The sequence below is a fragment of the Zingiber officinale genome, chromosome 8B (assembly GCF_018446385.1).
Source record: "Zingiber officinale cultivar Zhangliang chromosome 8B, Zo_v1.1, whole genome shotgun sequence".
NCBI lineage: Eukaryota > Viridiplantae > Streptophyta > Magnoliopsida > Zingiberales > Zingiberaceae > Zingiber > Zingiber officinale.
In genome coordinates this window covers 35,301,839-35,329,718 of record NC_056001.1, presented here as the reverse complement: position 1 = coordinate 35,329,718, position 27,880 = coordinate 35,301,839, and the positions used below count along the sequence as shown (strand labels likewise).

Genomic DNA, 27,880 nt, shown 5'->3' with positions numbered 1-27,880 from the left:
CCGGATCACCTCCAAAGATCGATTAGTCGGATCCATCCAACTCCGACGCTCGATCGAGTTTTCTGGTGTAACATTCAATTAACTTAAAAATGGCACCGTGCAGCTCCAAGCTCTTATTGGTGAATGGCGTCCCGTTCGCCGGCGACGCTCCCCCCGTCGCCACGTTCCTGCAGTCCACTCCCGGTACTTCACTTGCCTCCCTCGTTATATACCAATTGTATGAGTATTGATGTTTCCCTTTGCTCGCCCTCTTCCTCACTCTCGCAGGCGCTTATACCACCACCCGGACTTATGGCGGTGCCTCCCTCGTCCTCTTCTTGGAACGCCATATCCGCCGCCTCGTCCACTCCGCCCGCCTCCTTTCCCAGTCCCAACCCAGCCTCTTCTCCGCTGGATCAGTCCCCGCCGTGTTCCCACTCATCGACTCCGTTCCGCATCGGGTCCACGACTCGCTTGAAGTTGGCCTCCGCCTCGCTCTACGGGACCGAGACCGCTCTGGGAGCACGGACGAGCTGGCCATCACGGCCTTGGTCCGGGGCCGTTGCGACTCTGACGGCCTGGATGTGCTACTCCATGTAGGTTTCTTCATTCCGTCCCCATTTGGTGCTTTTGGAGCGCGACTGGCGGTCGCTGGTCCAGGGAGGGATTTGGCAGAGGCCAAATACTCAGATTGGGTGCGGTGAGGAGCCAGTTCGATATATCCATTTTCGATATATCAACTAGTGTTTCGGCTTTCTTTCCGCTTATTTTTTGTTCACGATGCTACATGCTTATGTCTGATGCCAGGGTAAGACAGGGGCTGGAGAAGATGAGGCCTCCATCAGTGACGGAGCTCTTGTTGACGAATGATGGTGATAGCATCCTAGAAGGAACTGTGACCAACTTCTTTGTTGTTCGTAGAAAGGTGAGTGCTAATTCTCTAGACCATATCTTCTTAGATATTGGCTTTGATTTGATAAGTGCTGTACTCTCGATGCCTTATTTTGATAAAAGGTTTTCAATTATTTGTTGACTTGATTTTTTTTTTTCTTTTTGGTTGGTACAAGTAGATGTTGCAAGCACTGAAGCCAAAATTAGATTATAGCCTTACTGATGGTTGTTAAAAGGGTTCAATTATATTTGCATTACAATTTTTCTGAGTCAAATACTTTCTTTTCTAATAAGAAGCTTGATATCAATTGATTTGTTAATTCATCAATTTTTTCCTTCTCTGATAACCTAACTGAAAGCTGATTTTTTTCATTATACATCTCTACATAAATTCATGAATTCCATAAATAGTTATGTACATGTGTGCACACATATATCTTGGACAAATAAAAGCCAAATACTTAGTGTATGTTATCTGGAAATGTTATTTACCTAACTGATAGGGGTTTAAAAAGGTTACACTCATTTTAATTGTGGAGAAAACTTTAGGCCTTGCTTGGGGATATCTTTGGCTCTCAACGGTTCTAGTGCTATTATTGGATCCAAACCCAATCTTTTCACTTTCAATGAAAAGAAAAAATTGAAAAATAAAAGTAGATTTCAATTTTCAAACCTTAAAAGGTGTACATATACTTTTGGTAGATGAAAATAAAAATTAATCTTAAAAATTGAAAATTACAAAATGTTATTTGATTGTATAGAATATTATAAATTCAAATATTTCAAAAGCACATCCATGATGAATAAATTAAAAACATTCTATTCAATATAATATACCTTTCCCTTTTTAACAACACTACCAACTCTTTCATTATATTCCTTAAAAAGCTACCACAATATTGACACCCTTTGCGCCAATATCCCTTTTTCAAAGAAACCTCAGCAAGCTATGTGCCTGCTCATTTTTAGCTCTACATGCATAATGTCACTCAATAAATAACGCTACCACCCCAATGCTTTAATGCCCTTCATTAGATACATGGTCTGCCATGAAGCAGGTCCTTCTTAAACATTTGGCAAGAACTTGAGAATCAAAACTACAACCCAAACCCCAATAAAATTGTCCAAACAATATTGTAACCCAGCTTTGATTGAAATCAGCTCCCCATGCACCACCGAAGAGGCTCTCCTCATTACAGCCACAACAACTAAAGGGACCACCACCACCTCACCTCAATAGACAATAGGTACATCCATTAATCTGACACCCATGCTACATCACAGAATACTTACAGGCAATCTACCAACATCTGATAAATCAGTTCCCTAAACTTCCCTTACACATAATTGCAAGCACCAGAAAGCTTGCAAAACTCTTGCACCTTATTCTTACTGAATAAGCTTATTTGTAGAATAGCACCTGACCTCATTATGTTTTCTGCTATTCCTATCCTTCAAAATATGCTCTAGACCAACTCTAATAAGAAACTTCATAAATGCGGCAACTTATTTACCAAGACCAACTCCCTCTTCAAGTATTCTTATCATTCCACCATCCACCTAAATTAGAATATCCACCCCTTTAACCTCTCAAGAGAGTCGGTCTCACAGATCCACAACAAATGGGCAATTACCCTCCATACACCTTCCACAGTTGAAACAAGATGGTTTAACACATCAATTATAGTAGTTGGCACTTTTTGCACTATGTAAATTGCCTCTGAAGGAATAACATCAATCCAATCGACCCAGGGTTCTAGAATTGTGTTCTGAATACTCCTACAAGCTTAGAAAGGAGACTTAGCTAAAATATTCAAATTCCAAGGATGAGGCTATGCTTTCCTCTCTGAATGTTATATAACAAACACTCTTCATATTGAGAACAGGAAGAATTCTCTTATCATTCATGGTGTACTTCAACATCCTAACATCCTTCACTTCATGACCTCCCATAACTTTCCGAGTGACAATAGCTTCCTACTTATCAAGCTAAAAGACTTGTCTATATCACCATTCCTTCAAAAAAGAAGCTTTCTACAAAGCATAAAGATCCTCAATAAGTCACTTGGCCAGTACTAAAGAGTGCATTGGCGAGTCACTTGGCCAATAACTTCCTACTATGGACCTGGAGGTGACCCACACAGATTCCCCCCGATCAAGCACCTGCTTCAGATAAGGGATCTTATATTATCAGCTGCTGGGTCATCGGAGGTTGCTGGACAGAAACTAGTAGAGTGGTTTGCTCAAGACAATGGCAGGGTGGCTAAGGCATATGATTTTTTTAGGCATCCTAGTCCTAAGAAGTCATGGGCCCGGATAGTGTGGAAGAACTACTTGCAACCAAGTCATGTAGTCACATTCTAGATGCTGGACCGGTCATTGGGTGTTTACTCTAGTCTGTCAGACATAAGTAACTCTTAGACGGCCGGCTATTGTAATCTTGGTTTAAGCTATACTAAATTTTTATTTATCCCCAAAAAAAAAGGAAAAGAGTGCATTGGAATGCCAGAAACATGGTTGGTAAACTTCACCGATCCTAATATGGATGGACCGAGTTGGATCAGGATCAACAGTAGCTGATCCAATTCCAGCCTATTTCTTGGTGAGTTTTTTGAGATCCTTTCAAATGTTAATTGAAATAATAGAAAGTAAATGAGAATTTAGAAGAAATTGATAGAATCGAAGGAATATTGAAAGGAATCACCCAATTCTACCGACCCGAGGCCCAAATGATGCACCATTGTTTGCTAGGACCCTAGTGGGCATTGGAGTTGATTACTGAAGGGTTGGATTGCTGAGGAGTAGGTGATTAAAAGCCAAAAATCTTTGAAGGAAGAGGCACGGAGGAGACTTGCTGTGGCGCTTATGTTAGCTCGACTTGTTGTGGCGCTTATGTTAGCTCGTGTTTGCCTTCCGTTGTGGCTCTAGGAAGGAGATGCCTTGTGTGTGGGAGGTTAGTAGGTAAATAATAAACTATAACACTTAATAAGTTAATTAATAATAAATACTAAATATATTGTTATTAATAGTTTAGTAAGAAATTAATTGTAGTATTTTAAAATTTTTAAAATTAGTTTTATATTATTTATTTTCATTAATGTTCATGATAGTTGGATTTTTATAATCGTAGTTTAAAAAATTTAATTTAATTAATTATATCATATTTAAATCATACAAATCAAGATGAATTAATTTAAATCATATTTTTATTAAGTTAATTTGATTCTAGTTAAATTTAATTTATTAATTACATTAACTCAGAAAATTAGTTAATTAAACAATTTATTAACTTAATTACAATTAAATTAATTTAACTTAAAGTACTTAAACTGAATTAATTTAAATCAAAATTTTAGAGCTGATATTTTAATCAAATTGAATTTGATTAAGTTTATCAGATTTTATTTTAATTAATTTGATTCTAATTAAAATAATGAAATTTTACTTAGTTATTTTAATTAAATTTATTGAGAGTAATATTGGCCAAATAATTAGAGTAATTCAATTAATTTTGATTAATTATGGGTAAACATCAAAAGAGCACCCCTTGTTTTTTTTTATCATTAATAGGACATTCTATGTTTCAAAAAAAACTCAAAATTGTGCCTCATGTTAAATTTTCTCCTCAAATTACCTTTTTTATTTAATCTATCAAGCATCATTGTAGCAATTTTAGCCAAAATTGCTACAATGTGTAATAGATTTGGCCAAATTGCTTCTACTGTTCCACATTGTAGCAACGTTGGTCGAAATTACTTTAACTGCTCTACTTTGTAGCACTTTTGATCAAGTTGGAGTTACTAGTGTTAAAACAGTTTAGTTTTGATCTGCTATACCGTTGGAGCAGTTTTGACTAGCATTGGAGCACTTCTAATCAAAATTGCTTCATGTTGTAATAGTTTTGCCAAAACTGCTAACATAATATTAGAGCACTTAACCAAATTGTAGCAATTTTGACTAAGTTGGAATGGTTTTAACCAATGTTGGAGGCGTCAGAGTAGATTTGATTGCATCAAAACAGTTTTGACTGTCATCTGAACATTTTGACTAGTGTTGAAGCAGTTTTGACCAATACAACCTTTTCAACTTAAGGCTTGACATCCTGTCAAGATCCAAAGCCTTGACTTCCAGACAAAATCATCTCTAATCGACAAGACTGGAGCAATTTTGATAATGTTGGAGCAATTTTGACCAGTGTTGGAATAATTTTGACCAAAGTCAGAGCAATTTTGACTGCATCAAAGCTGCTTTGACTTGACGTCATAGCATTTTTTTTATTAATATTAGAGCAAGTTTGATGTAATTTTTAGCAACACAATCTTTTTCACTTAAGGTTTAACATCCCATCAAGATTCAAAATTTTAACTCAGACAGAATCATTCATGGTGGTTGCTCCATCATGTAGACAATGCTTTTCAACAGTTTTGCATCTCTAAGATTAGGTCCGCTTTGATACCAATTGTCACAAGTTGCTCGAAATAACTTATGAATGTGTTTATTCAATTAAGAAAGCAAATGTGTGGACACACACACACACACTTTTCTTTGGGAAGGAACGACACCAGTTGATAAATTCTATATAATATTGCTTTATGATCATGATAAACACGCTAGGTGAGGGCAGGATTTAATCCCCAAGACCTTGGCAAACAACTTCCATAGCCCTACCATGGATTTTTATACTTGTTCTTTTTTTTTTCCCTTTTTTCTTTTTTAATATCATTCTTTTATTCTTATCTTGATAACACCTTTTTTATTCTTCAACTAGGTCATTCATGATTTCACAGAACCACCTCCAACTGAACAAGAATTATGTTCATTTGTAGTGCAAACAGCTCCAATTAGTGATGGGATACTTCCAGGAGTTATACGCCAGTTAGTGATTGAGTAAATTCTTGCTCCCTCATCTACCTTTTTACATTGATTTGATGTAAACATTATATAAGTTTGTTTTGGATGAACAAATTTTATTATATTAAAACACATTCAGATTGAAGTCCTATATGAACCATGAGGCTGGGCTATTGGATGTTCATTTAAAGCACAGTTATCATGCAGCAAACATGATATTTTCTCCTTGCCATCTTTTACTCTTACCCATCTTCATCTTGATAGCCTTTGAACTTAGTATCAACCAACTATTTGGTGACTTTCCAAAAACATGCTTTGTAATGAAGTAATAATCTAGCTGGTGCTCGATTTTGTCATTCATTTATATTTTTCAAGTTTATTAATTACATTATATAATATTGTTGGTGCCTTTACTTAACACGCCATACATGAATTTCTCATTTACTTTAATAAACAATAACCAATCTGGTAAACTTTTATGGGTTGTCTAGAGTTATTACAGGATTTATTGACAGAATTTAAGTAGCAGGAGCCATTATATTCGTCACGTTATCTTGTTTAATGAAATACTGGTTTAAAATGTAAGGTTAATTTCTCCTTGCTTTTTCTTGATTTTTGAAGAATGCATATATTTTTCATACTCATCAAAATCTTATGAGGGTTTGAACTGATTTTCATCTTAGATTTGATCCCATGATTGGCCAGCGTCTTCCAATTTCTTATATAGCACATTTCAATCTTAAAATTTCTGTAACAGTAGAAACTACTTAAGTTGCTATGCTGGTGATTTTTTATGGTTTGTTTCTTCCCATTGTGCAGAATTTGCTCTAGCATGAACATACCAATTGAGGAGGTTGCACCATCATGGTCAGACCATGCGCTTTGGCAAGAGGCCTTCATTACAAGTTGAGTCAAAGACAGTATCTCTTAATAATTTGATTTCACATGTTGGTATTTATTTATCTTCTATTCTCTTTACTCCTTGTCACCTTTTTTACCTTCCTTCTTATTTTTTTCCTCTTCTTTATCTCATCTCTATTTTGTTTTAATACTTTCATTTCTTCTCATGATTTTTTTACTGTTTCTCTCTTTTAAGCTTCTCCTTCATATATTTACTTTAATGTTACTTATGTAAATGATGATTGAAGGCTTAACAAAACAACCAACCCAACTTTCTAACACTAAAATAACATAATTCATGTTTTTGTATAGCAACAACAATGACAATAAGCCTTATCTTACTAAGTGAGGTCGGCTATATGAATCCTCCTATGTCAGCTTTATCCCTTATTATATTATCATCAATATTTAAATACATTTTTATCTTGTTTTATCATTGTTAATCAAGTTTTCTTTAGTCTTTCTCGTTTAATGTGTGTATTTGTCATAGTTTTATATTGTCTTACTAGAACATTTATTGATTGTCTAAGTACATATTCATATTATCTTAAACGTGTCTCTTGGAATTTTCCCTCAATAGTTGCAACGCTGACTTTCTCCCAAATGTTTTCATTTTTTATCCTATCAATTCTTGTATGTCCGCACATCCACCTTAACATCCTCATCTCTGTGATTATCATCTTTTGCTCGTATGCTCGAGTTATAGACAAGCATTCAACTCTATATGACATAACATGTCTAATTGTATTTTGTAGAACTGCTCTTTAAGGTACCTTATGATCATAAAGAACGTCTAACACTCTCCTCCATTTCAATAATCCTATTTGTATTTTATATAATACATATCTCTCAAGCCATCTATCCTTTTAAAAAAATAATCCTAAATACTTAAAGCTCTTAGTCAAGTAATTCGTCATCTTTTATTTAATAATTGTCTTGCTACATTTAATATTTATAAACATAAATTCTATATATTTCATTTTTACTCTACTAAGCTGGAAACCTTTCAGTTTCATTGTTCCTACTAAGATTCAAGATTATCATTTACTCTTTCAGACTTTCACGTGTCTCATTTAGCAAAACAATATCATTTACAAATAACATGCACTATGATAACGTGTCTTGAATATGTCCAATTAGTTCATTCATGATTAATATAAAAAGATAGAGACTTAAAGTCAATATTTGATATAATCCTATCTTTATAGGAAATTCTTTGGTCAATCCATCTAAAGTCTTCCATTTTGCAATTATATCCTAGACATATTCTTAATCATTTCAATATATTCTACTTTAGCACATTGCTTTTTTAGAATTCTTCATATAACTTTTCTCAGAACTTTGTCATAAGCTTTTTCTAGGTCGACAAATATAATGTGTAACTCTTTCTTTTTTCTCGATATTTCTCAATTAATTATTTGAGATGATGCATAACTTTTATTGTTGACCTTGTAAGCATGTATCCAAATTGGTTTTCAATCATCATATTTCCTTAGTCTTTTTTTTATCATTCTTTTTCAAAATTTTATGGTATGATTCATTAGTTTAATGCTCCTATAATTCATATAATTTTGTACATTTTCTTTATTTTTTATATAGAGGATCTAAGTACTTATTCTTCACTAATCATCATTTTTTTCTGTTTCCAATATCAGTTTGAATAATTTCGTAAGCATTCAATACCCTGTTTCTCTACTTCCTAAACATTTCCATACCTCTATCGAAATATCATTTAGTCCAATCACTTTTTCATTTTAAATTCTATTTAAAGCTTGTTATATTTTTGAAGTTTGAATTCTTTCATAAAAATTTAAATTTTTATACTTCTTTACCTACTTAAATTACTTAAGTTGGTCATCTAAACCTTCATTAAAAAGTTGATGAAAATTCTCTTCAATCACTCTTTTATTTTCTTATCATTCACTAGTACTCTACTGTATTCATCTTTAATGCATCTTATTTGGATACGATTTCTTTTTTTTCCTCCCTTGCTCTAACTATTCTATAGATGTCTTTTTTCTTTTCTTTTGTATCGAACTGCCGATATAAGTGTTCGAAAGTTTTATTTTTTATTTTACTCAACGCTTTCATTGCCTCTTTCTTAGTTGTCACATACTTTTTAAAATTTTCTTCGTTCTTACAAGTGTGTTTAAGTTGTTCATTTTTTGTCACTTTCAGTTACATACTTTTTCATTACCCCACTAAGATTCTTTACTTGGAAGTTCACGTCCTTTTAGACTCATCAAGTATGCTCTTAGCCATCATTTTCAAATTTAATGTCATTTTATTTCATGTTGTATTCCAGTTGTTAGGTATTTCTCCTAATACTTGTGTTCTTACCCTCTCCTTAAAGATATTTTACTTCTCGTCCTTTAACTTCCATCGCCTGATTCTAGGAGTCATCTACGTTTTCATTTTTTTGGTACTATGCAATCTATAGATAACCATGCAAACTCTATAAATCTTTCTATTATTCTTCTTGACCATATGAAAATCAATTTACAACTTATTGTTCCCACTTTTGAATGTAACCAAATGTTCTTCTCTTTTCTTGAAATACGTATTGGCTATTATTAGTTCATATTCTATCGCAAGATTTGATATAGTTTTTTTCATTTCTTATTCCAAAATCATAACCCCACATACCATATCATATTCTTCATTTCTTACCATACATGTCAATTTAGATATTTTTTTATTAAAATCATCTCATTTAGTATAAATTTTTTTGGATACCTCATTTAGGGTTTTTTTTCAAAATTTATATTTGATGACTTCGTCTAATCCTACTTGGATGCATTTATTCTAATTATATTAATAGTTTATTTGGTCACTACTATTTTAAGAGTTATAATCCTATCTCCTTTCTAACTATTACTTTTAACGAGCTATCGATAACAATAACTATTCAATTTCTTATTTTACTTCTTCCTATGTACCATAACTTAAAACTTATGTTCTCTATCATCTTTGCCTTACCTACTCATTTTATCTCTTGTAAAGATAAAATATTAATTCTTCTTCTAATTATTGTATCTACTGCCTCCATTACTTTACTAGTGAAGATTTCTATGTTCTATATTTCAAATATAAGACAATCAATATTTTATAATGTTTGTTCTTATTCAACCTGAGAATTCTTATATATTTAACACTACACCTAAGTCTTATAGAGATGTAGCGGTTCTTATCGAGACGTTGCAATCGGACTCTACACCACATTCTTTTCGGAGAACAACTTAACATTAGTATAATAGTTTGCTAAATTTAATAAATTGAGAGATGAAATAGAAAGGGGCATCCCGTGACCTTGCATATGCTCCTACACTTCTTTAAAGACTCCATGCCGACATCCACAACATCCACCCCCTCCCCTAATGTTGCGTGCCGTCATGTCCTTGCGATAGTGTTCCTAGGAGACACATCATTCACTTCCATAACACGCCCAATTAGATCACAACCGAAAGTCCTTAAGCCTATTCCAATGTGATTCCTGATGCAACCTCATTTGTATGAGACTTGGCTCCTGCCTCTTCTTGTGATATGCCTTTGCTTGAGCAAGCCAGCTAAAATTTATTCAACCCTATTTTACTATTTTTTAGGTCCTAGTCTAGAGTTTACTAATTTGCAAAATAGCCTCAATCTCAATTAAAGAAGCTTGCTGTAAGACCGTAGAGTGAGCAATACATGAGACATCTTATCTTTTGACCATTAGGCCCCTTGAGTGGTGGCACACCTCCTAATGGAGTGTCACCAGAATTAGGAAAATCAACTAGCTCGACTTGCTCAGGAACTATCATCTAGTAACTACATTAGGCCCTAGGAGATCTACAAATTTATGGTGGCATATGTAAATCCAAGTCCTTACATGGTGGTGGCATGTATACCAAATTTCTAAAATATGGCATATGTACCAAACATTACATTGTAGCATTTGGTCCCTATTGAAATGGGCCCATATGCAGCTAAAATATGGTGTAATGTCCTTACTATGAGCGCAACTCATGTTATCCTTATTCGATGTTTGCTTTATGATGTCTCTGTAACTCATTATGAGAGAAAGAATACCTATTTCTTTAGTCACTTTTGTGAATAAGTTTTTGGTTGTATTTGACCAACCCAAACGATACCAAACTTGAAATAAAAACTATATCCTTCAAAAGCTCCCTCTTTACCTTCTCAAGTAATTGCAATTTGAGAAAGAATGTGAGGAATCAAGGGTGATGATAGCTTTAGTGGCCTAAAACATCAGGGTATGCCATAATACATCACTAAATAACCACCCCTAGAAGTTATGTTCTTAGATGGGTTCGAATATATTTCTGAAAAGTTACCTATGAGCTTTTGCTTATGCACATGATTCAACATACCATAAATTTGGTTCTGGGATCATAATTTCTGAATTGACCACACTATTGTTTGAACTCACTGTAACGTGTTGAAATAAATAAGTTGAAGGGTTTTTTAAAAGAGGCTTCATTAGGAAGAGGATCCATCCTTGCCTTATTGAGCCCTAAAAAGATGACTGTTGGAGCATATGCATCCATATTTTGTTGTCAAACAAAATCACTCAAGTATAAGTTTTCTATAACTAAACTTGACGACCCGAGTGTATTGCTTCTCCAAAATTAACTTGCATAGTGAATATCACCAAATTGAAATCAATATTAGTGACAAGTGGAAACAACTTTTAGCACAAGATGAGTTGTATAAGTGGTTGGCCATACCCATTAAACATTTGAACACTTTTAGTACTTTTGTGAGAGTTATGAATCAAATTTCAATGGAAATTCCTTGTTGCTTTTATCCTAATTTACAGTAAGGCACTCGATACCCACTAACATATCCATTCTATCCTTGACACTCTACTACTAAACAGTTGTTGGTTAATCCAAGCATAGTTTAAAATCTTGAGATTTCGATCCCGGATCAGAACAATATGATTTCGGTACCGTGTCATGCCGTGCTGATATAATTTCAATATTTTTTTAAATATAAAATATATTAATTAAAAATTAAAAATTCTAAAAAAATGAAAAGGAAATAATTTTTTAAAAAAGAAAAAAATACGAGATCGAGGTATTTTATATGGTAAATAAATAAATAAATAATTTATTATATATTTTTAAAATTAAAATAAATAATATATATATATATATATATATATATATATATATATATGTGTGTGTGTGTTAAATTAATGTGATATCTTATCATTGATTAAGTTGATTTAAATTATCTATTTAGTTAGGAGTTAATTGGAATTATTAATATAAATTTTATTAACATAATTTTAATTTTCCTATGTGTTTTCCTACCTTCATCGTGCACGCGACCCACACGTGTCTTCGCCGCGACCCAGGAAGGTTGTATCATGCACGCCTTAGTCGCAACATGCAGAGGTTGTTTTTGTGGTGCCCGGCGACATGCCCGTTTCGCCTAGCACGGAACGGTATTTTAACTCATGATCCAAAGAAGTGTTCTTTATAATCCTATGTCCTCTTCATTGGGTTTATAATTATCATGGATCTGCTGAAGGTATTTCGACAGACCTAATTCAAATTAGGTGATTATAGATAGGTCCAAATCCCATATTCTTTAGGTGGCTAGTTACAGCCTTCTACAAACACTTCATGAAGGCCTGTAAAACCATTTTATCTTTTTTTTTAAAGAAAAACTATATCTTGACATGTTTAAATCATTTAAAATGTCTTCTGATGATCTAGACTACAGTAGGAAGAATCCTAAGTCAATAAGGACATTTAATTGCATTATTTTAGTGATCCCTAACATTGAATTCTTTGTTTATTCGCTTTGAACGCATTCCTAAAAACTCCTTAAAAAAACTTCATGCTTGTTCATTTAATCCCTTCAAAAATTGTGAGGAAACTTGTTTAAATGCATGTTATTGAGTTAGTTATTAATTTAAATATGAGTTTATATAGAGGATTTACTACGGTACTAATGGAGATTCAAGACCTCCTTTTTGTTTCTTGATTTGCCTAAAGGTTACACCCTATAGTTTAGATTCTTGCACATCATCCATGACACAGCTCACTCCTTGAATCAAATGCATTATGGATGCTTAAATGATGCTACTTCTTCATGATAGTAGCTGGAGGTACCTAGTTCATTGGAGAGGACTTCTTGAAAATCGATGAAGTTTGGATTACTAAGTATAAATTTTTACACCTTGCTCTCAAGTTACTTAAAGAAATAGAACAATAATTAACCAAGCTACACAGGTGCCCTCACTTTGAATGTATATGAGATGCCCACACATCTTGATCTCCCTATTCAATAAAGTCAAATTCTTCTTAAAAGGGGAGAATGATATAGTTTAGAATTTTACTTTATTTCTTGTTTATAATTGTTTGGACGTTGTTAAAAGTTAAAACTTTCAAGAGACCCAAATTATATTTTTACAGAGAGCAAGATCTTATTTTGAAGTTATAGAAAGAGTTACAATCTATATGAGGTCATTTTCAACTTAATAATATTTCCCTTCGATGAGTTCTTTTTCTTGTTGGTATGATTTGTTTGTGTTGCATTAGTTGCCAGAGGACTTAAAAAGCTTCTCGTGGTGCTGTAACATTTCCTTTCTTGCAAAGGAAAGAAATATCTAGGGAAAGAAAGAGGTAGAGAAAAAGATGTAAAATATTTTTTTTCTAACCCTTTTTTGGGAGGGAAGGAAAGAGTGAAGGAAACTTAAATTTCAAGGCTCTATTTTTCAAAAAAAAAGAGACATAATAAAAATAATTTGGTTTTAGAATTTCACTAGTTCGGATTTGAGCTCCATTGCACTCGAAGATGAGGATGGAAACAATATAAAAGAAGAATGCAGGAAAGAATTCCTCATTCTTTTCCCTCTCTTTAACCTTTTTCCACTAAGCAACTGTGGAAGGTGCTCTTGGTCACTTTATTTCCTTCTTTTATCCTTCCCTCACGTGAAACACATATTAGGTGCTGAAAATTGTGGCAAAATTCAACAGATGCACAATGAACATGTAAGCAACAAAGTATGGTCATTTCTTGATAGAAAAAAGGATGCGGGGTCCCGGGGAAGGATCCATTGTACGCAGCCTTACCCTGCTTTTTTGCAAGAAGCTATTTCCAGGATTCGAACCCGTGACCTTTTGGTCACATGGCAACAACATAACCATTGCGCCAAGGCTCCCCTTCCATTTCTTGATAGAAATATATAAAAATTTATTTGATCAGAGCATGGCTCAGTAGGGATGGGCAATCATCATTTTTTGTTGCAATATGCATCAATAACACATCCCTTACAAGAATGCCTAGAATTAGCTCTCACGCCATTGATTAGCTTTGTTGCTTACCGTTCTTAAAGAACAACCACCTAAGCATTGCTGCATAGGGACGGCAAAGGGAGGCCAGGTGGGAAGGTCGTTGAAAGCCATCACTCTGTTAGGGTCAATGTGGCTAGATGGGGAATGAATAGACACAACCTAGAATTTAAAATTCTTTTTATTTGCTTTTACTGCAAAACTTAATTAATATGTTAGCAACTAATATGAAAGATATTTAATGGAAAATAAGACAATCACAATGCCAACACAAAGCTATTTAACATGGTTTAGATTCCAGATCTTATTTGACAAAGTATGACTCTTAAGTTGAGTTATCCCTTGAAATCCCCTAATATGAAATAAGTTCTCATTCCAGGAGGTGTAGAAATCTTGTACAAAAATATTTTTCTTTTATTATTGATATGAAAGGAAAACACTAAGAGAATAACAATTGTAAACAAGAAAAAGAAACCCTTTAGAGACAATCTTCTTCAAGGTCATTAAGAATACTTGTGAACAATAAGAACAATGAGCATTTGTAATTACATAAATTGTTGCGTTTTGAAGTTGCCTTGCTCCCCTAGTTATGGTCGCAATCTATAGTACTTCTGTCAACTCAAATTTGCATGTCAGCCAACTGAAACACCAATTTTGGAATCTTATCTGCAAGATTGTTTCGTCTCCAATCTACTCAAAGTCCATTCAGTCAACTCAAATTGTTATCAATGGATTCAAAGCAATATCAATTGACATAACCACTGAGTTTTTTGTTTAACGATTGTATCTTTAGTTGACTCATTGTAAATTAATTAGTTGACTTGAATTTTATCAGCCAATGCGTTCGGATATTGCTTCGACTTCTTCTCTTGGTGATTGTGTTTTTAGTCGACTCGATCAATATTCAAATACTCAACTAGATAAACTTGTGACTTTTTCTCTTGCTGTTTGTGTCTTCAATCAACTCAATCTCTGATTAGCCAACTCACTTAGATAACCTCGTGACCTTTTTGTTGTTGCAACAACTCCATTATACTTTGTCCAGTCAACTCAAATCTTGTTGCCATGAACCTTATCTAGTCGAGAACAAGTCTTGAGTTTATTGATGATCATATCGCTTGACATAATACAATGACGCAAAACAGTTGACTAAGTAGCCGACTCAAGCGACTTCAGTCAACTAAATTATAGTGCAATTCATTCAAGCTAAAACAGAAACAAATGTTTCTTTTCACGAGCAGCCAGTCTATTGTTGACTACTTGACTATTTAATCGATTGAATAAACCTTCAATCAATTGAATCTGCTCGACCTCGTATGTATTCATCGACTTGGACCTAGAATGGCTTTTCTTTAGTCAAATACACAAGTAGAAAAACTACCTAAAAACCTAACAGACATAAGCTTGTACTCTCTTCAGCTCCTCCCTCGAGTTCTTCTTGACAAGCCTCTAGCCCTTAGAAGCGTTAAAGCTCTTCAAGTTTAATTTCAAGTCTTACTTGATCCGGGTCTTTGAGCTATCGAGCTAACATCTTTATAGACGTGTATCTTCCTTGACACTTGTCAAATCAAGAGCTACCTGCTCCACAATCAATTTCCTGGGTGTTTACTCCTCCGGAACTTCAATTTTTGATAAAGAGCTCTTGAACTTTTTCTTTACCAAGTCTCCAATTACTTAAGACTCATTTAGAGTTTTTCATTTGTTAAGTATCTAGTCACCTTGACCCAAATAGATTTTTCCAACCTATGCTAAGTTCCTACACCTACATACTTGACACCCATTAGAATAATATAAATTAATCCTACTTGAACCTTTTGCTAACTTCTTCAAAACCATTTATACTTATGACATGATTGTACCAATCACCCCTTAATTTAAATCTTAGTTCTAAGTCTAAGGGAATGATTGCACTGACACAAACAAAGGGAGAAAGGGGTTAATGTCGTCCCAATGAAGTGGGAAAAGCTAATAGAAGAGTACAGTGCATGTGGAGGGAGGAGGGTGGGTAGGTTGTAAGAGGAGAGGAGGTTTTCCTCTCTTATATAAAAATCTCTCATTTAGTCTAGTTCAACTCCAATTTAACTCAAAAGGTGCATAATTTAGTTTGTGTCTGATCTAAATTCAATTTGAACCAAATCTCTTTTATGCTGAATTCCTCTCTTATGACCTAGAAATTATTTTTATCAAGCCACATAAGAAAAAAAAAATCATTTAAGATATAGCTATCATTAAACTATTTATATAGTCATAGAAAAGAAAAAAAAATATGGTGGTGGAAAGAGTTGCGGAAAGGGCTTTCTGGTTGATCAAAGAGAGGATCAACAAATAACAAATTTGGTGGGGATACACTTCTAGGAGGAACACATGGCATAGGCTGTTTGCAAAGAGGACTCTGCTTGCTCTTCTGAGATTAGATTTTTTTTTTGTGGGAAGGCAAATATATATAAAGAGATCTCAAGGATCATAAAATCATTACAACTCTAGACGTTTATGAAAACTAAAGACGTCATCGCAAAGCTACTACACTCTAGACATCTGCAAACTGACAGGCAACATCAAGCAGCTACTACTACTCTAGGAATCAATGAAACGAAAAACATGAATCTGAACCTTGCGGAACAACCTCTCAACACAAGGAACATCACCCTCAAAACGACATTTGTTGTGAGTTTGCCACACCAAAAAAACCATACAAGAAACCGCAAAATATCAGGCTTTTGTAAGTCGTTCGTTGCCTCAATCTAGTCTTCAGAATACCCTAAATAATCGCTGGACCAAAAAAATCTGATAGGGAAAGCCCAACCAACCCCACACCTTGTCCCAAAGCTCCCTCACAACCGGGCATCGGAAACATAAGTGGGAATTGGACTCCTCTTGCTGTCGGCATAAAGAACACAACTTGTCGGTTACATATAGCATTCTATCCGCTGTCCTCAAACGTCTGTGGACCATTAACCAAAGGGTGAACCAGTCATTAGATAGCAGAACAGTCCTCCAAACAACCAGTGCCTAATAAACCTTGGTGGCACAATGTCTAAACAATTCATATGCGTTCACCGCCCCTTCTTTTCCCCCACAAACCATTCTATCATCTTCATGTTCGCCGCTCCTTGGCTCCCCGTTCTTTGCAATAGATTGATTGATCAAAGGAGAATATGATGGTTTTCCTCGTCAGTGCCAAAAACCTGCACCTTTAAGATAGTGGTGATGCACCCATCGGATCCAAAGTGAATCCATCTTATTTTGAGCATTCCAGAGCATCCGACATACTAGTGCGTTGTTCCAAGCTTGCAAATCCCGAAGACCATGACTCCCTTCTTTATTCGGTAAACATATTGTTGCCCAAGAGATCAGTAGGTGCTTAGTAGACCAAATGAAAGATCGGCACATATCATAGAGTTTATCAATCACTCCACAAGGCATTGGAAGAATAGAAAGCCAATAGCATTTTACACCTTAAAGCATAGAACATATCAACTCCAACCGGCTAGCATAAGATAAGGTATGTTTAGGCCATGCTGCAACCTTCTTTGTCATCTCATCAAGTAAAGAACTATAGTTAGCAATGTGAAGCCTCTCCTTGGCTAGGAGAATGCCAAAATATCTAAATGGGAAAGTACCCTGTTGAAATCCGGTGATTTGAAGTATATGATTCCGAGTGTGATCATCCACGTCGACCTTTTAAATATTGGACTTCAATGGATTGGCTCGGAATTCCGCCTTGTCGCCAATGCCCCTCAACAACTCCACCAAGATAGAGATAGTAGAGGTATCGACCCTTGCAAACATCAATAGATCAAAGCTAGGTGTGTAATTTGGACACCTCCACACATAGGATGAAAGTGAAAATCGGGTTGCCATGATGCTTTCTTTAGTTCTCTAGAAAAAACCTCCAAGCATAATGCGAAAAGCAAGGGTGAAAGTGGATATCCTTGGCCTTAAACTCACGAACTGTAGCCAAGAATTCTACTCCTACCATGTCCCATGCTGAAGTAAAGAACTTGGCATTAAACCCATTGGGACCGGAGGTTTTATCCTTCCCAACATCAAATAGTGCAAGGTGAATCTCCTCATCAGCCACGGGCATGATTAGCTCCTTCATTTGGTCCTTGGACAGATGCCTCCCTTCCATGTTACTACTGTCCAGCCGAATACAAGGTTCACTAGCGCTCAACAACCCTTGAAAATATACCACAAACTCATTGACAACCTCCTCCAAATTACATGTTTGTTCTCCGGACCGTTAGATTTGTTGCTATAGAAGGTTGCATTTGGGGTTAAGTAGGCCTAAGAAGGAAGGACTGCTTAGTTGCTTATTGGGTTTTGGAGTTAAAATGATAGGAAGCGGGTCCTATTGATTTGAGAGAGGAAGAGATTGTGTAGTAGTAGTAGGGTGGGGTGGGGTGGGAGGCTAAGAATGTGCCTGTTATACAGCAACAGGGGGGGATGGTGTTAGTGGGCTGGACGATAACACGTGATTGCAGCCGGTGTTTAAGAGGGACTCGTCAGTAGGCAATGCATAATGGCTGCCAGATCATCACTGGCATGAAGCGAAGACAAATTGGTTTGTGAGAACCACATTTAGGCAGTTTCATTATCAAGGAATAAATTAGGATGAGCAGAAAAATTGCTTCTCGTTTACATGTATCAATTGTCATATTAACTTTGACTTTGATAACATTTGATTCAACACCGAGACAAACAAAACTCACAAAGGAAAAATGAAATTTTATAAGGATAAAAGATGAAATAACAAAAGGGATGGACACCTCTTTAAAAGCACTAACCATGATTAATTCTCAATAAAACATATTATTAGTTAATTGATTCCTTCAATAACTTGACCAAACTTTTCATTAAATAAAGAAATTCCTAATTTGTTATGCTAACTAAAAATAAAATTTTACCAACTTAGGTCTAGTTTTAATTGGAAAGTCTAATTATTGCATCACTTAACTTTGATAATTAAGTTTATTACTTGATAATGTGTAGATTGACATTATGTAGGTAAAGATGTTTAACTGGTTGGCATGTGGTCTAATGTATCTTGAAGGTAGTTTGAGGCTTGTACAACATGTTGAGACAATCCAGTTTCCAACTTCATCAAAGATATTGCACACGAGATCTTTTCAGGAATTTTCATGGGCAACAAAGCAGTTTCAAGTACGTGTGCTTTCTGTTTGGAGATTTTCATCAGTAATTATAATTTGCTTCTTGTCTTCTGAAGCATCTGATTTGTTTTCTTCAATTGTGTATCTGAAATCAGGGAATAGGACATATCACTAGACAAATTCAGGTATTCAATTTTTTGTTTATCGTACTAAATAATGTTTCTCTTTGCTAAATCATTTTTTTAGCACAATATATAACATTGCTGAAACAAGTTTATCTATTAAGCTCATGGTTGGATTTCTGAATTGTTTTGTCCTAAACAAGCATTTTGTACTTGAACATAGTATAATGTCTATAATAAAAAAAATCACCTTTATTTTCTTCTACCTCCTCTAAAACCTTATGCAAATAATGCAAATTGCATAAATTTCATTTTATTGGCAAACTGATTGCTTAAGATCTAAAATCAAGCCTAAATTGCAGGAATGGTTCACCAGGTGACCTTGTCATTGTCCTGATAATGCTATCTTTTAAACAAATTATGGATATCTTATTGCTTAGATGCACTTGTGATGTCACCACACCTCAGCTTTGTTATGCACTAAATAGGAAAAGTATTTGCAAATCTTCTCAATCATTTGTTCTTGGTGGTCATGACAATTATATGTGTGATTATAAAAAATAAACTGGATCAGGATAAATGACTGGAAAAACTAGACAGTCTTGATCTGATTTGGTCCTATTACAGTGTAAAATATGCAATTTAGGTGGATGAACATTCAATTTTCAGAAAACCAAGAGAATCAATCAGTTTAATAGAAATTCCGAATAGTTTTGCAATTCTCTTGAGAACACCAAGCATGCCCACTTGTCTACTGTAATATGAACTAGGTAAATAAGTCTTTTAAACTTTATCTTACTAAGTTATCTCCCACAACATCAAATGATCAACAACAACAATCAAATCTTTCCCACAAGGTGGGGTTGGCTACAACATCAAATGATCAAAAGACATAAAATTCTCAAAAACTTAAGTCCTAACAGCTGCTACCCTTCTGTGACTTGCCTTCCTGATTTATCTATCAACCCCTCGACCTATCAATGAACATATACCTCCAATAGCCCTCTAACAACCCTAGCAACTTGCCTACCCTTTGCCCTGGACCATGTTACATCATTGGCTCAACTTGATGACATTTTATGACTTTTGTCTTGCCTTACCTTACAACCCATTGGCCTTGATTAGTGGACCACACCATGAAGTCCATATTGTGATCCAGATCATATGCTGTTGTGATCTAAATTGGCCTAAATGGCTCAAATACCAGGCGAGATCTAGGGTTAGAAATTTACAAACACAAGATTTGGTCTTATGCCTATTCTACATAGGATCCGAATCTCAACAAACTTGACTTGATGGAATATATATAAATTCAATTAAATATTTTAAAGATAGACATTTACTATAACAAATAACTGCTAGTTAAAGAAATCTATTTGAAGTATTATCGTTATAATCCATTCTATATATTTAAATGCAAAGATAGAATCTTATTTTTTATATAGTTATTTATGCTTCATGATATTGGAATGAAAATGTTTAGAAAGTTCATAGTAATATTATATATAAAAAAAAATGCATACAATAAATTATAAATTGTCAATGCAATTGGGCTCTAAGTGATTGATCGTAGGTTTTGATGTTTGGGATAAAGAGTTTTAGTTAGAATTTTAACGTGGTTCGCCAACTTCCAAATTCCTACTCTACGACTTATAACCCTTTAGTAGATTACTTCCGTAATCCTTTATACTTTCTATTCTAAACAGTAAAGGTGAAGAAGTCTCTTACAAGTTGATTAAAGATAACACAGGGTTACAATAGAGTTAACAAGAAAGCACACAAAATGACACTGTTGACATGTAAAATGTTTTAATCTTGTTCTAATTCGTGGTCTTTTGAACCCTTAAAATAGTTTCTTCAATGAAATGAAACTTTGATTCAATCTTGCTAAGTTGGTGTCCATTAGTCAACTACTACGTACAAATTGTCACGCCCGGGGTATAATTCTTGATACCCCACTTGGTGACAGTATAATATAAGAAACCCTAAAAATCATCTAAATAGAATAATCAAGAAATTTATCAATTCTTATATATATATATCATATTTTTTTAGATGACAAAACTATACAAGTAACATTACACGTGAAACAAAACTTAAATACAACGAAACGAAATTAAAGCAAACCAACACGTCGAGATCTCTGAGCAACACTATATAAAGTCGGGACCAACTATAATATCAAAAAGATCCCTGTGCCTGTAAAACTGGAGGCTAAGGAATGCAGAAAGTAAGCGAAATGACTTAAGTGGGTAATCAAAAAAGATGTGCATGAATTTAATCTTGTTTAAGAAGTCAAAGAAGTAAAGTAAATCACAATCTTTTATTTCAACTTTAAATTATTCTTAAAGTTCTCCATTTATACATAAATATATATATGTATAATCATCTTCAATTATCATCATCTATAACCATGTAATATTTTTTATAGTAGAATTTAGAATCTTCACCTTATCATCATTTGTTATTATCAACTAAAATCAATTCTCCAATCTCATTATTTAATCAGCCGGTATACAAGTCATCCATGGTACTATCAACATGTATATCAATGATCTAAATTTGATAAATCAACTAAAAAATGAATCACTGAACCAATATCATCAGAGTGTATTGTCATATGTATAGGCTAAAAGCCTCCTCAGAATATAAAACTATCGCATACGTCATCTGATGTATGGGCTGCCAGCCCTCACCGATGGAAGACATAATAAACACTGACCGAGGACTACATCACGCCATCATGCATCGGGTGTATGGTTAGGTTCTTTGGACCGCGGGCCACCGCGCTACCACAATAACATGTGGGTGGTCCAGTACTCAGGTATAAAGCTCTAGTATAAAACTAGGCTCATAGTTTTCATTTTTTAGTATTCTTCATTTACCATTTTTATTATTTCACTTTAATCCTTTTTACTGTTTCATTCTAAGTTCATGTCTTATTGGTTAGTCTAGATGACTAATCCAAGTCAACTTTTCATATAAATATATTAATTCATTTAAGTATCTTCATAGGAAAAAATTATCAATCAAAAAGCTACAAGTATCAACAAGTAGAATATCAAAAGCATGGAGTATGGAAGGTCAAGCAAATAAAATAGATAGGTATCAACGGAAGAGTAATTTAGAATATTTATTTAATTTTTTTTAAGCAACCCTTCCCATGTTAACCCCCATATGAACCCACATGTGAAAATGAAATAATATCAATTATTTATCCCCTAATGATTTAATTATTTTAAACCCTCATTTCACTATTTTAAATATCATTTGAATCCTCTTTTGAAAATAATTATACAAGCATATACATATAATCAATTATTCTATTTATTCATGCACGAGGTAATGTTTAAAGAGTCAAAGGATCGAAGTTACCCACTTTATGTACAGCAAAAACTTCGAGTGTCGGCAAGTCACCGTGCTCCCCCCAAACTTGTATCTACATATATAATACAACAATAACTCAAATACTCAAATGATAATAAAAATCATAACATAAGATCTAAACGTTATCTACGACTCGAAGCTGATAGATTATTATTTTTGATCTCGCTATTTCGTACAACTTCACATTCCTAAAAGATATCTCCATTACTATCTAATTATTTACCCATCCTAACCACAATTCGATTAACATAAAGTATAAAATATACCTTCTATGGATTACTGTGGTTGCTGGAAAAGAGGGCAGCAACTAGGATATTTTTCCCCTTCGTTGTTGGTCGTCTCAGCTAGCTCCGCCGAGCTCCAGTGAACTCCGGCAGTGCTGCCAAGAAAAGGACAGCAACTAGGGCTGCTGTTGGAGAAAACGAAAGGTAACAATGCCAGTTAGGGAAGGATGAAAACAAAGAAGGCTGCTGGGATAGTGAAGGGGAACGGAAAAACCTTTGCCCTTTTTCACCGGTTGTCTCGGCGAGCTCCAGCGAAGGCCACAGCTAGCTCCGGCGGCTGCTGTGCTTGGCTAGAAAAGAGGGCAGCAACTAAGGCTTTGTTTTCGCCTCTTTTTTGGTGGTCTGGCGAGCTCCGGCACACTCCAAGGAGCTCCGCAAGGGCTGGTGGCTGGAGAAAAAGGCAGCAAGGCTGCCTGCTCTGCTCTTCGCTGGAGGATGAGAAAGGTGTGAGAGGAAAAGAAGAAGAAATGGGGAGAAGGTCAATCTGCGGTGGGGAAGAGAAGAAAAGAGAGGGAGAAAAAGAGGAGGTATGGTTGCACGTCGGTGGGTATGGTAGTGGCAGTGGGAGTGTTACGTACTTTTTTTGTTTGTTTTTGATACTCAACGCCAACAGTTGACTGGTTGTTTGATTCCATTAGATCATGATTGTTTCTTAGGCGACTGTTCATCTAAACTTCACATCATAGGCACCAGTTGATAGGACTATCACTAGTTGACTCGCTAGTCCACTAGTATTCTTGTGTTTGAACCGACTGAGGAACTCCTTTAGTAGACTACCAAGTTGATTGAGGAACTCCTTCAGTTGATTAGCATGTTAACGACCAAATTTGCCTAGAGTGAGTACTATTCTCGCCCCATTCATATGGGTCACTCAACTTGTAATTCTCATGGAGTTTCACCATCTTAAGGTCTTTCTCTGTCAAGCTACTCATCCTTTAAATGTAGTCCAAATGTCATACTTCATTTTTGCTTATGTAGTTCACCTCCTCCACTCAACAACATTCCAATGCTCCTTGTCCTATAGTGTCTCAAATGTCCACGCTATCCTTTTACCAACTCCAATGGACCTCGTGCCATTGAGCCATCAACACCAAGTATCCATGTTTTTTGCCGAAGTCTTGCATGATTTTACACATCAAATATAATAAGTCTATCTTATAATCTTTGTCATAACCATCAAAGTCATGATAAATCTCAATCCTAAAAGGGCCAAATGTTCCGTTAATCTTCCTCTTTTGATGGCTGACAATATGCTTATGTTAGGTAAGAATCAATGAGGTATAAATGAAAGTAAGCACTCTAAATAGGCTCCTGCTGCACTAAAACTGCCCCTTAAGCAGGATATACTAGGAAGAATAACCAAATTTCAAATTACTTTTCCCCTTTGCCATTTTCCCTTTTTCCATTTATCAAAAACATAAGCATCCTTTACAATTTAAGAATGTTAACAATGAAACAAGATCAACAAAATGAAACTGTTTTTCTTTTTTAAAGTATTAACCGACTTAAGGTGATTGAACCAAGTCTAGTTGACTAGAATTTTGAAACAGTTGACTCGGACACAAAAAAGAGAAGGTTTCAAGTATCAAATTTCTAAAATACATTAATATTTTTTTATAAATTTCATAACAGCAACCACCATCAAGCCTTTATCCCACTAAACGGAGTAGGGTATATGAATCCTCCTATGTTGTTGGGTTTGATCTCCTATTATATACTCATATATATTTAAGTGAACTTTATTGTATTTTATCGTTGCTAATCAATTCTTCTTTCATCTTCTTCCTCAATTAATGTGCGTATTTATCATGTTCTCACATTATCTAATTGAGGTATTTATTAGTCACCCAAATATAAATCCATACCATTTTAAACGTAATTTTTAGAGTGTTTGCTCAATAAGGCCAACCCCACTAATACCGACCTCTTAGAGTTATGCTCTATTGGCCGAACCATATTTACTTTAGTCAAATATGTCTGATTTTGACCTCTTTCAGCTAAAATCCCATGTCTAAAACTCCATTTGCCTTTGATGTGAGCAAGCTTCGTTATTCGTCTGGATTCACCTATAACATATTGATCTTAAATATGTTAAAATTAATAATTTTTTGTCTGTCCGATTATGTCCTTATTTTTATTTCAGTTATTCTTGTAACACCCCACCCTCCTCACTACTGGACTGTGAGGGCGGAGCGCTACTGGACTACTAACTTATCTTAACTAACATTGTACACATGTTGATAGTAATTCTTAAGACTCTCGGAGAACTCAAAACTTACAATTAACTAGCAGCGGAAGACTAAATGACTTATCTAATACATTCTACTCAACTCTTTGTTAATAAATTCTTATGCTAGATCCCAAGGCTTCTATAGTTCAGGCATCACACATCCATCCGCACCTCCTTGTCGCCTTCCTTTGCTATAACTTTTCCTTTCCTTTATCTGCAGTAAGAGGAAATGCATCTATAAGCAAAATTGCTTAGTAAGCGCTATCTAACTCACAAAACTCGAGTATGCATGTAAGCTGAAAGAAATCTAGAAACTGAATGCTCATCTAATAGCAAACGAAACATATCATACTGAAATACTAAACATGTAAGCAAATCTAAACAACATGTCAGTATATAAGAAAGCTAAACTTGCTGTATTTTAAACTTATGTGAAGCTTATTTCTTTTGTTTGAAAACTTATACTTTAATACTTAAAAATAATAATCAACTTTCTTCTTGGGCCCAGGCGTAGTACCATCTTATGCGCGTTCCCTAATAGGTTGGGGTAGCGAGCCACCAATCCTAAAAGAGCAGACCTCGGTCTACCAAGGCCAAGACCTCGGAATTGGACACCTGGATTTGTTTAACGACAACCTTGGAAGTCGGGTACTAGCCTCTTCTTAAAAGTAAAATACTTATAATCTTAATTACTTCTTCTTTAAATGTCTTGGCATTTTAATAGGCTCCTTGTGTGCCAAAATCCCTAAAGTCTTGACTTTAGGATCTACTTAAGGCCTTGACCTTTTCTTTCTTTTCTTTATTTTTCTTATACTTGTTAATACTTCTAATAAAAGAATGTTTCTTTAAAAACTGAAATGTTTAAACAAAAATCTGCATATAAGCTTAATCAAAATTTGCATTCAAGCTTATTAAAAATCTGCATTATAATCTTAATAAAATCTGCACTTGTAAGCTTAATAAAATTCTGCACACTAATGCTTAACAAAAATCTGTACTATAAGCTTAAATAAAAATCTGTACTATAAGCTCAAATAAAAATCTGTACTATAAGCTTAAATAAAAATCTGTACTATAAGCTCAAATAAAAATCTGTACTATAAGCTTAATTAAAAATCTGCAATATAAGCTTAATTAAAATCTGCACTATATGTTTAATTAAAATCTGCACTATAAGCTTAATTAAAATCTGCACTATAAGCTTTCATAAAAATCTGCATTATAAGCCTAATTAAAATCTGCACTATAAGCCTACATAAAAATCTGCACTATAGGCTTAATTAAAAATCTGCACTACAAGCTTAATTAAAATCTGCACTATAAGCCTACATAAAAATCTGCACTATAAACGCTTCTCATGCTTCAAACTCAAGAAGAACAAAGGTTCGAAACTACTCCTACTGCAGGTGAGAAGCACTTACCTTGCTTCTTGGACTCACAACCGAACAAAAAGGGTTTCTAGGACCTTAGCCGTCCGGCGAAGATGATGCCCTAACTCCCTTTCGTTTTCTGCCCGAGCTCCGCCATCGTACGCAGAAGAGAAGGAGAGAATGGTTTAAGTCATGGGAAAACAGAGCATCAACTTATCCCTTTTTATAACTTAATATTTCTGTTAACTCCTTAAATAAATTCGCTATCTTTTCTAAACAGACAAATCCAACATCAACTTATCCCTTTTATAATCCAGTATTCTGTTAATTATTTTAAATAAATTCGCTACTTTTTCTAAACAAACAAATCCAACATCAACTCATCCCTTTTATAATATTCTGTTAACTATCTTAAATAAATTCGCTACCTTTTCTAAACAAACAAATCCAAGATCAACTTTTCCCTTTTATAATATTCTGTTAACTATCTTAAATAAATTCGCTACCTTTTCTAAACAGAAAAATTTGTTTGCCCACCTGGTCAGTTGGGTTTTGACCGAGTCAAAGGTCGTGGGTTCAATTCTCGGCTTGGACATTTTTTTGTCGAAACTTCCTTCGTTTAGTAAAAATACCAAACGACCTCCAAAAATTATATAAAAATACTCTAAAAATTTCTAAAAATCCCTAGAATATTTCTATAGCATTTTTAAATATTTTTAAATTACTTTTAGGACTCTAATTGAGGAAATTTGGGTCGTTACAATTCTGGTGCATGACAAGGTATACATATCCTTTGTAGTTGCTTTTCTTGGATGGGTCCGCCTGATTTATCATAAATTTAGATATTTACTATTCGCACTTCAAAAGTGTGATTATTAGTTTTCATTTCTTAATGTTCTAGATAATAATTCCCTTATATTTTGTTACACTCTGTAAATAACATTTCACTGAGCTGTATTTTCTTCTTGTAGAATGAAATAATCAATAGAGCAGCCGAAGAATCATTCAAGATAAACCAATATTCATAAGACTGATTACCTAATCCAAATTATGGTCTCAGATGAATATATAGACACTGACGTCATTGCCAAATGTTGCAAAGTTACATGGCTTGTCCTAGACAAACTCGGAGATTGGAGATGATTATGGATTTGTTTTGTTAAATCGTGTTTACATAGTTACTTTTGTGTGAAGACATTTGTTTTTCTTATATGCTCATAGCATAACAGAACAGTATATATGTATTCTAAAGGAGATCATTTATAATCTTTGCTTGGAATTTAGTCTCTGTATTTGTCATTTTACCTGCAAAATCTAGACTGATCTACCTTATTTGCTGAGGCGTGGTAAAAAAAAAAGATAAAATTACATGTCTCTTACCTAGTACAAAATAAATACTCAAGAAGCAATTTTATTTTGTGGAGAAAATTAGTATAAATTTCTATAAT

At 34.5% G+C, this 27,880-nt stretch overlaps 1 protein-coding gene and 1 long non-coding RNA gene across 4 annotated transcripts; one reads left to right on the top strand and one right to left on the bottom strand.

The window, feature by feature from the left end:
- The first annotated feature begins 33 nt into the window (after window positions 1-33).
- Window positions 34-27,715, top strand: LOC122014726. Of its 3 annotated transcripts, XM_042571112.1 has the most exons (8): window positions 34-183; window positions 268-679; window positions 787-904; window positions 5,639-5,757; window positions 6,541-6,626; window positions 18,982-19,091; window positions 19,195-19,224; window positions 27,404-27,715. In XM_042571112.1, exons 1-8 carry the CDS (start codon window positions 90-92, stop codon window positions 27,458-27,460), a joined length of 1,026 nt encoding a protein of 341 aa, XP_042427046.1. In that variant the 5' UTR covers window positions 34-89; the 3' UTR covers window positions 27,461-27,715. The 3 variants fall into 3 exon arrangements, 1 of the variants encoding a protein (XP_042427046.1); XR_006120748.1 differs by lacking the exon at window positions 27,404-27,715 and having other exon boundaries at window positions 51-183; window positions 18,986-19,091; XR_006120747.1 differs by lacking the exon at window positions 27,404-27,715 and having other exon boundaries at window positions 51-183; window positions 18,936-19,091.
- LOC122014727 lies at window positions 18,320-23,402 on the bottom strand. The gene is made up of 4 exons (XR_006120749.1): window positions 23,047-23,402; window positions 22,815-22,957; window positions 22,541-22,600; window positions 18,320-19,184 (listed from the first exon to the last, which is right to left on the bottom strand). It is a non-coding gene; the product is annotated as an uncharacterized LOC122014727 (long non-coding RNA).
- Window positions 27,716-27,880: the final 165 nt, after the last annotated feature.

Coding starts and splice junctions, on each gene's coding strand:
- LOC122014726 (XM_042571112.1), top strand. CDS start 90: ATGGCACCGTGCAGCTCCAAGCTCTTATTGGTGAATGGCGTCCCGTTC. Junction 6,627..18,981: donor GCAAGAGGCCTTCATTACAA/GTTGAGTCAAAG, acceptor TGTATCTTGAAG/GTAGTTTGAGGCTTGTACAA. Junction 19,092..19,194: donor GGGCAACAAAGCAGTTTCAA/GTACGTGTGCTT, acceptor ATCTGAAATCAG/GGAATAGGACATATCACTAG.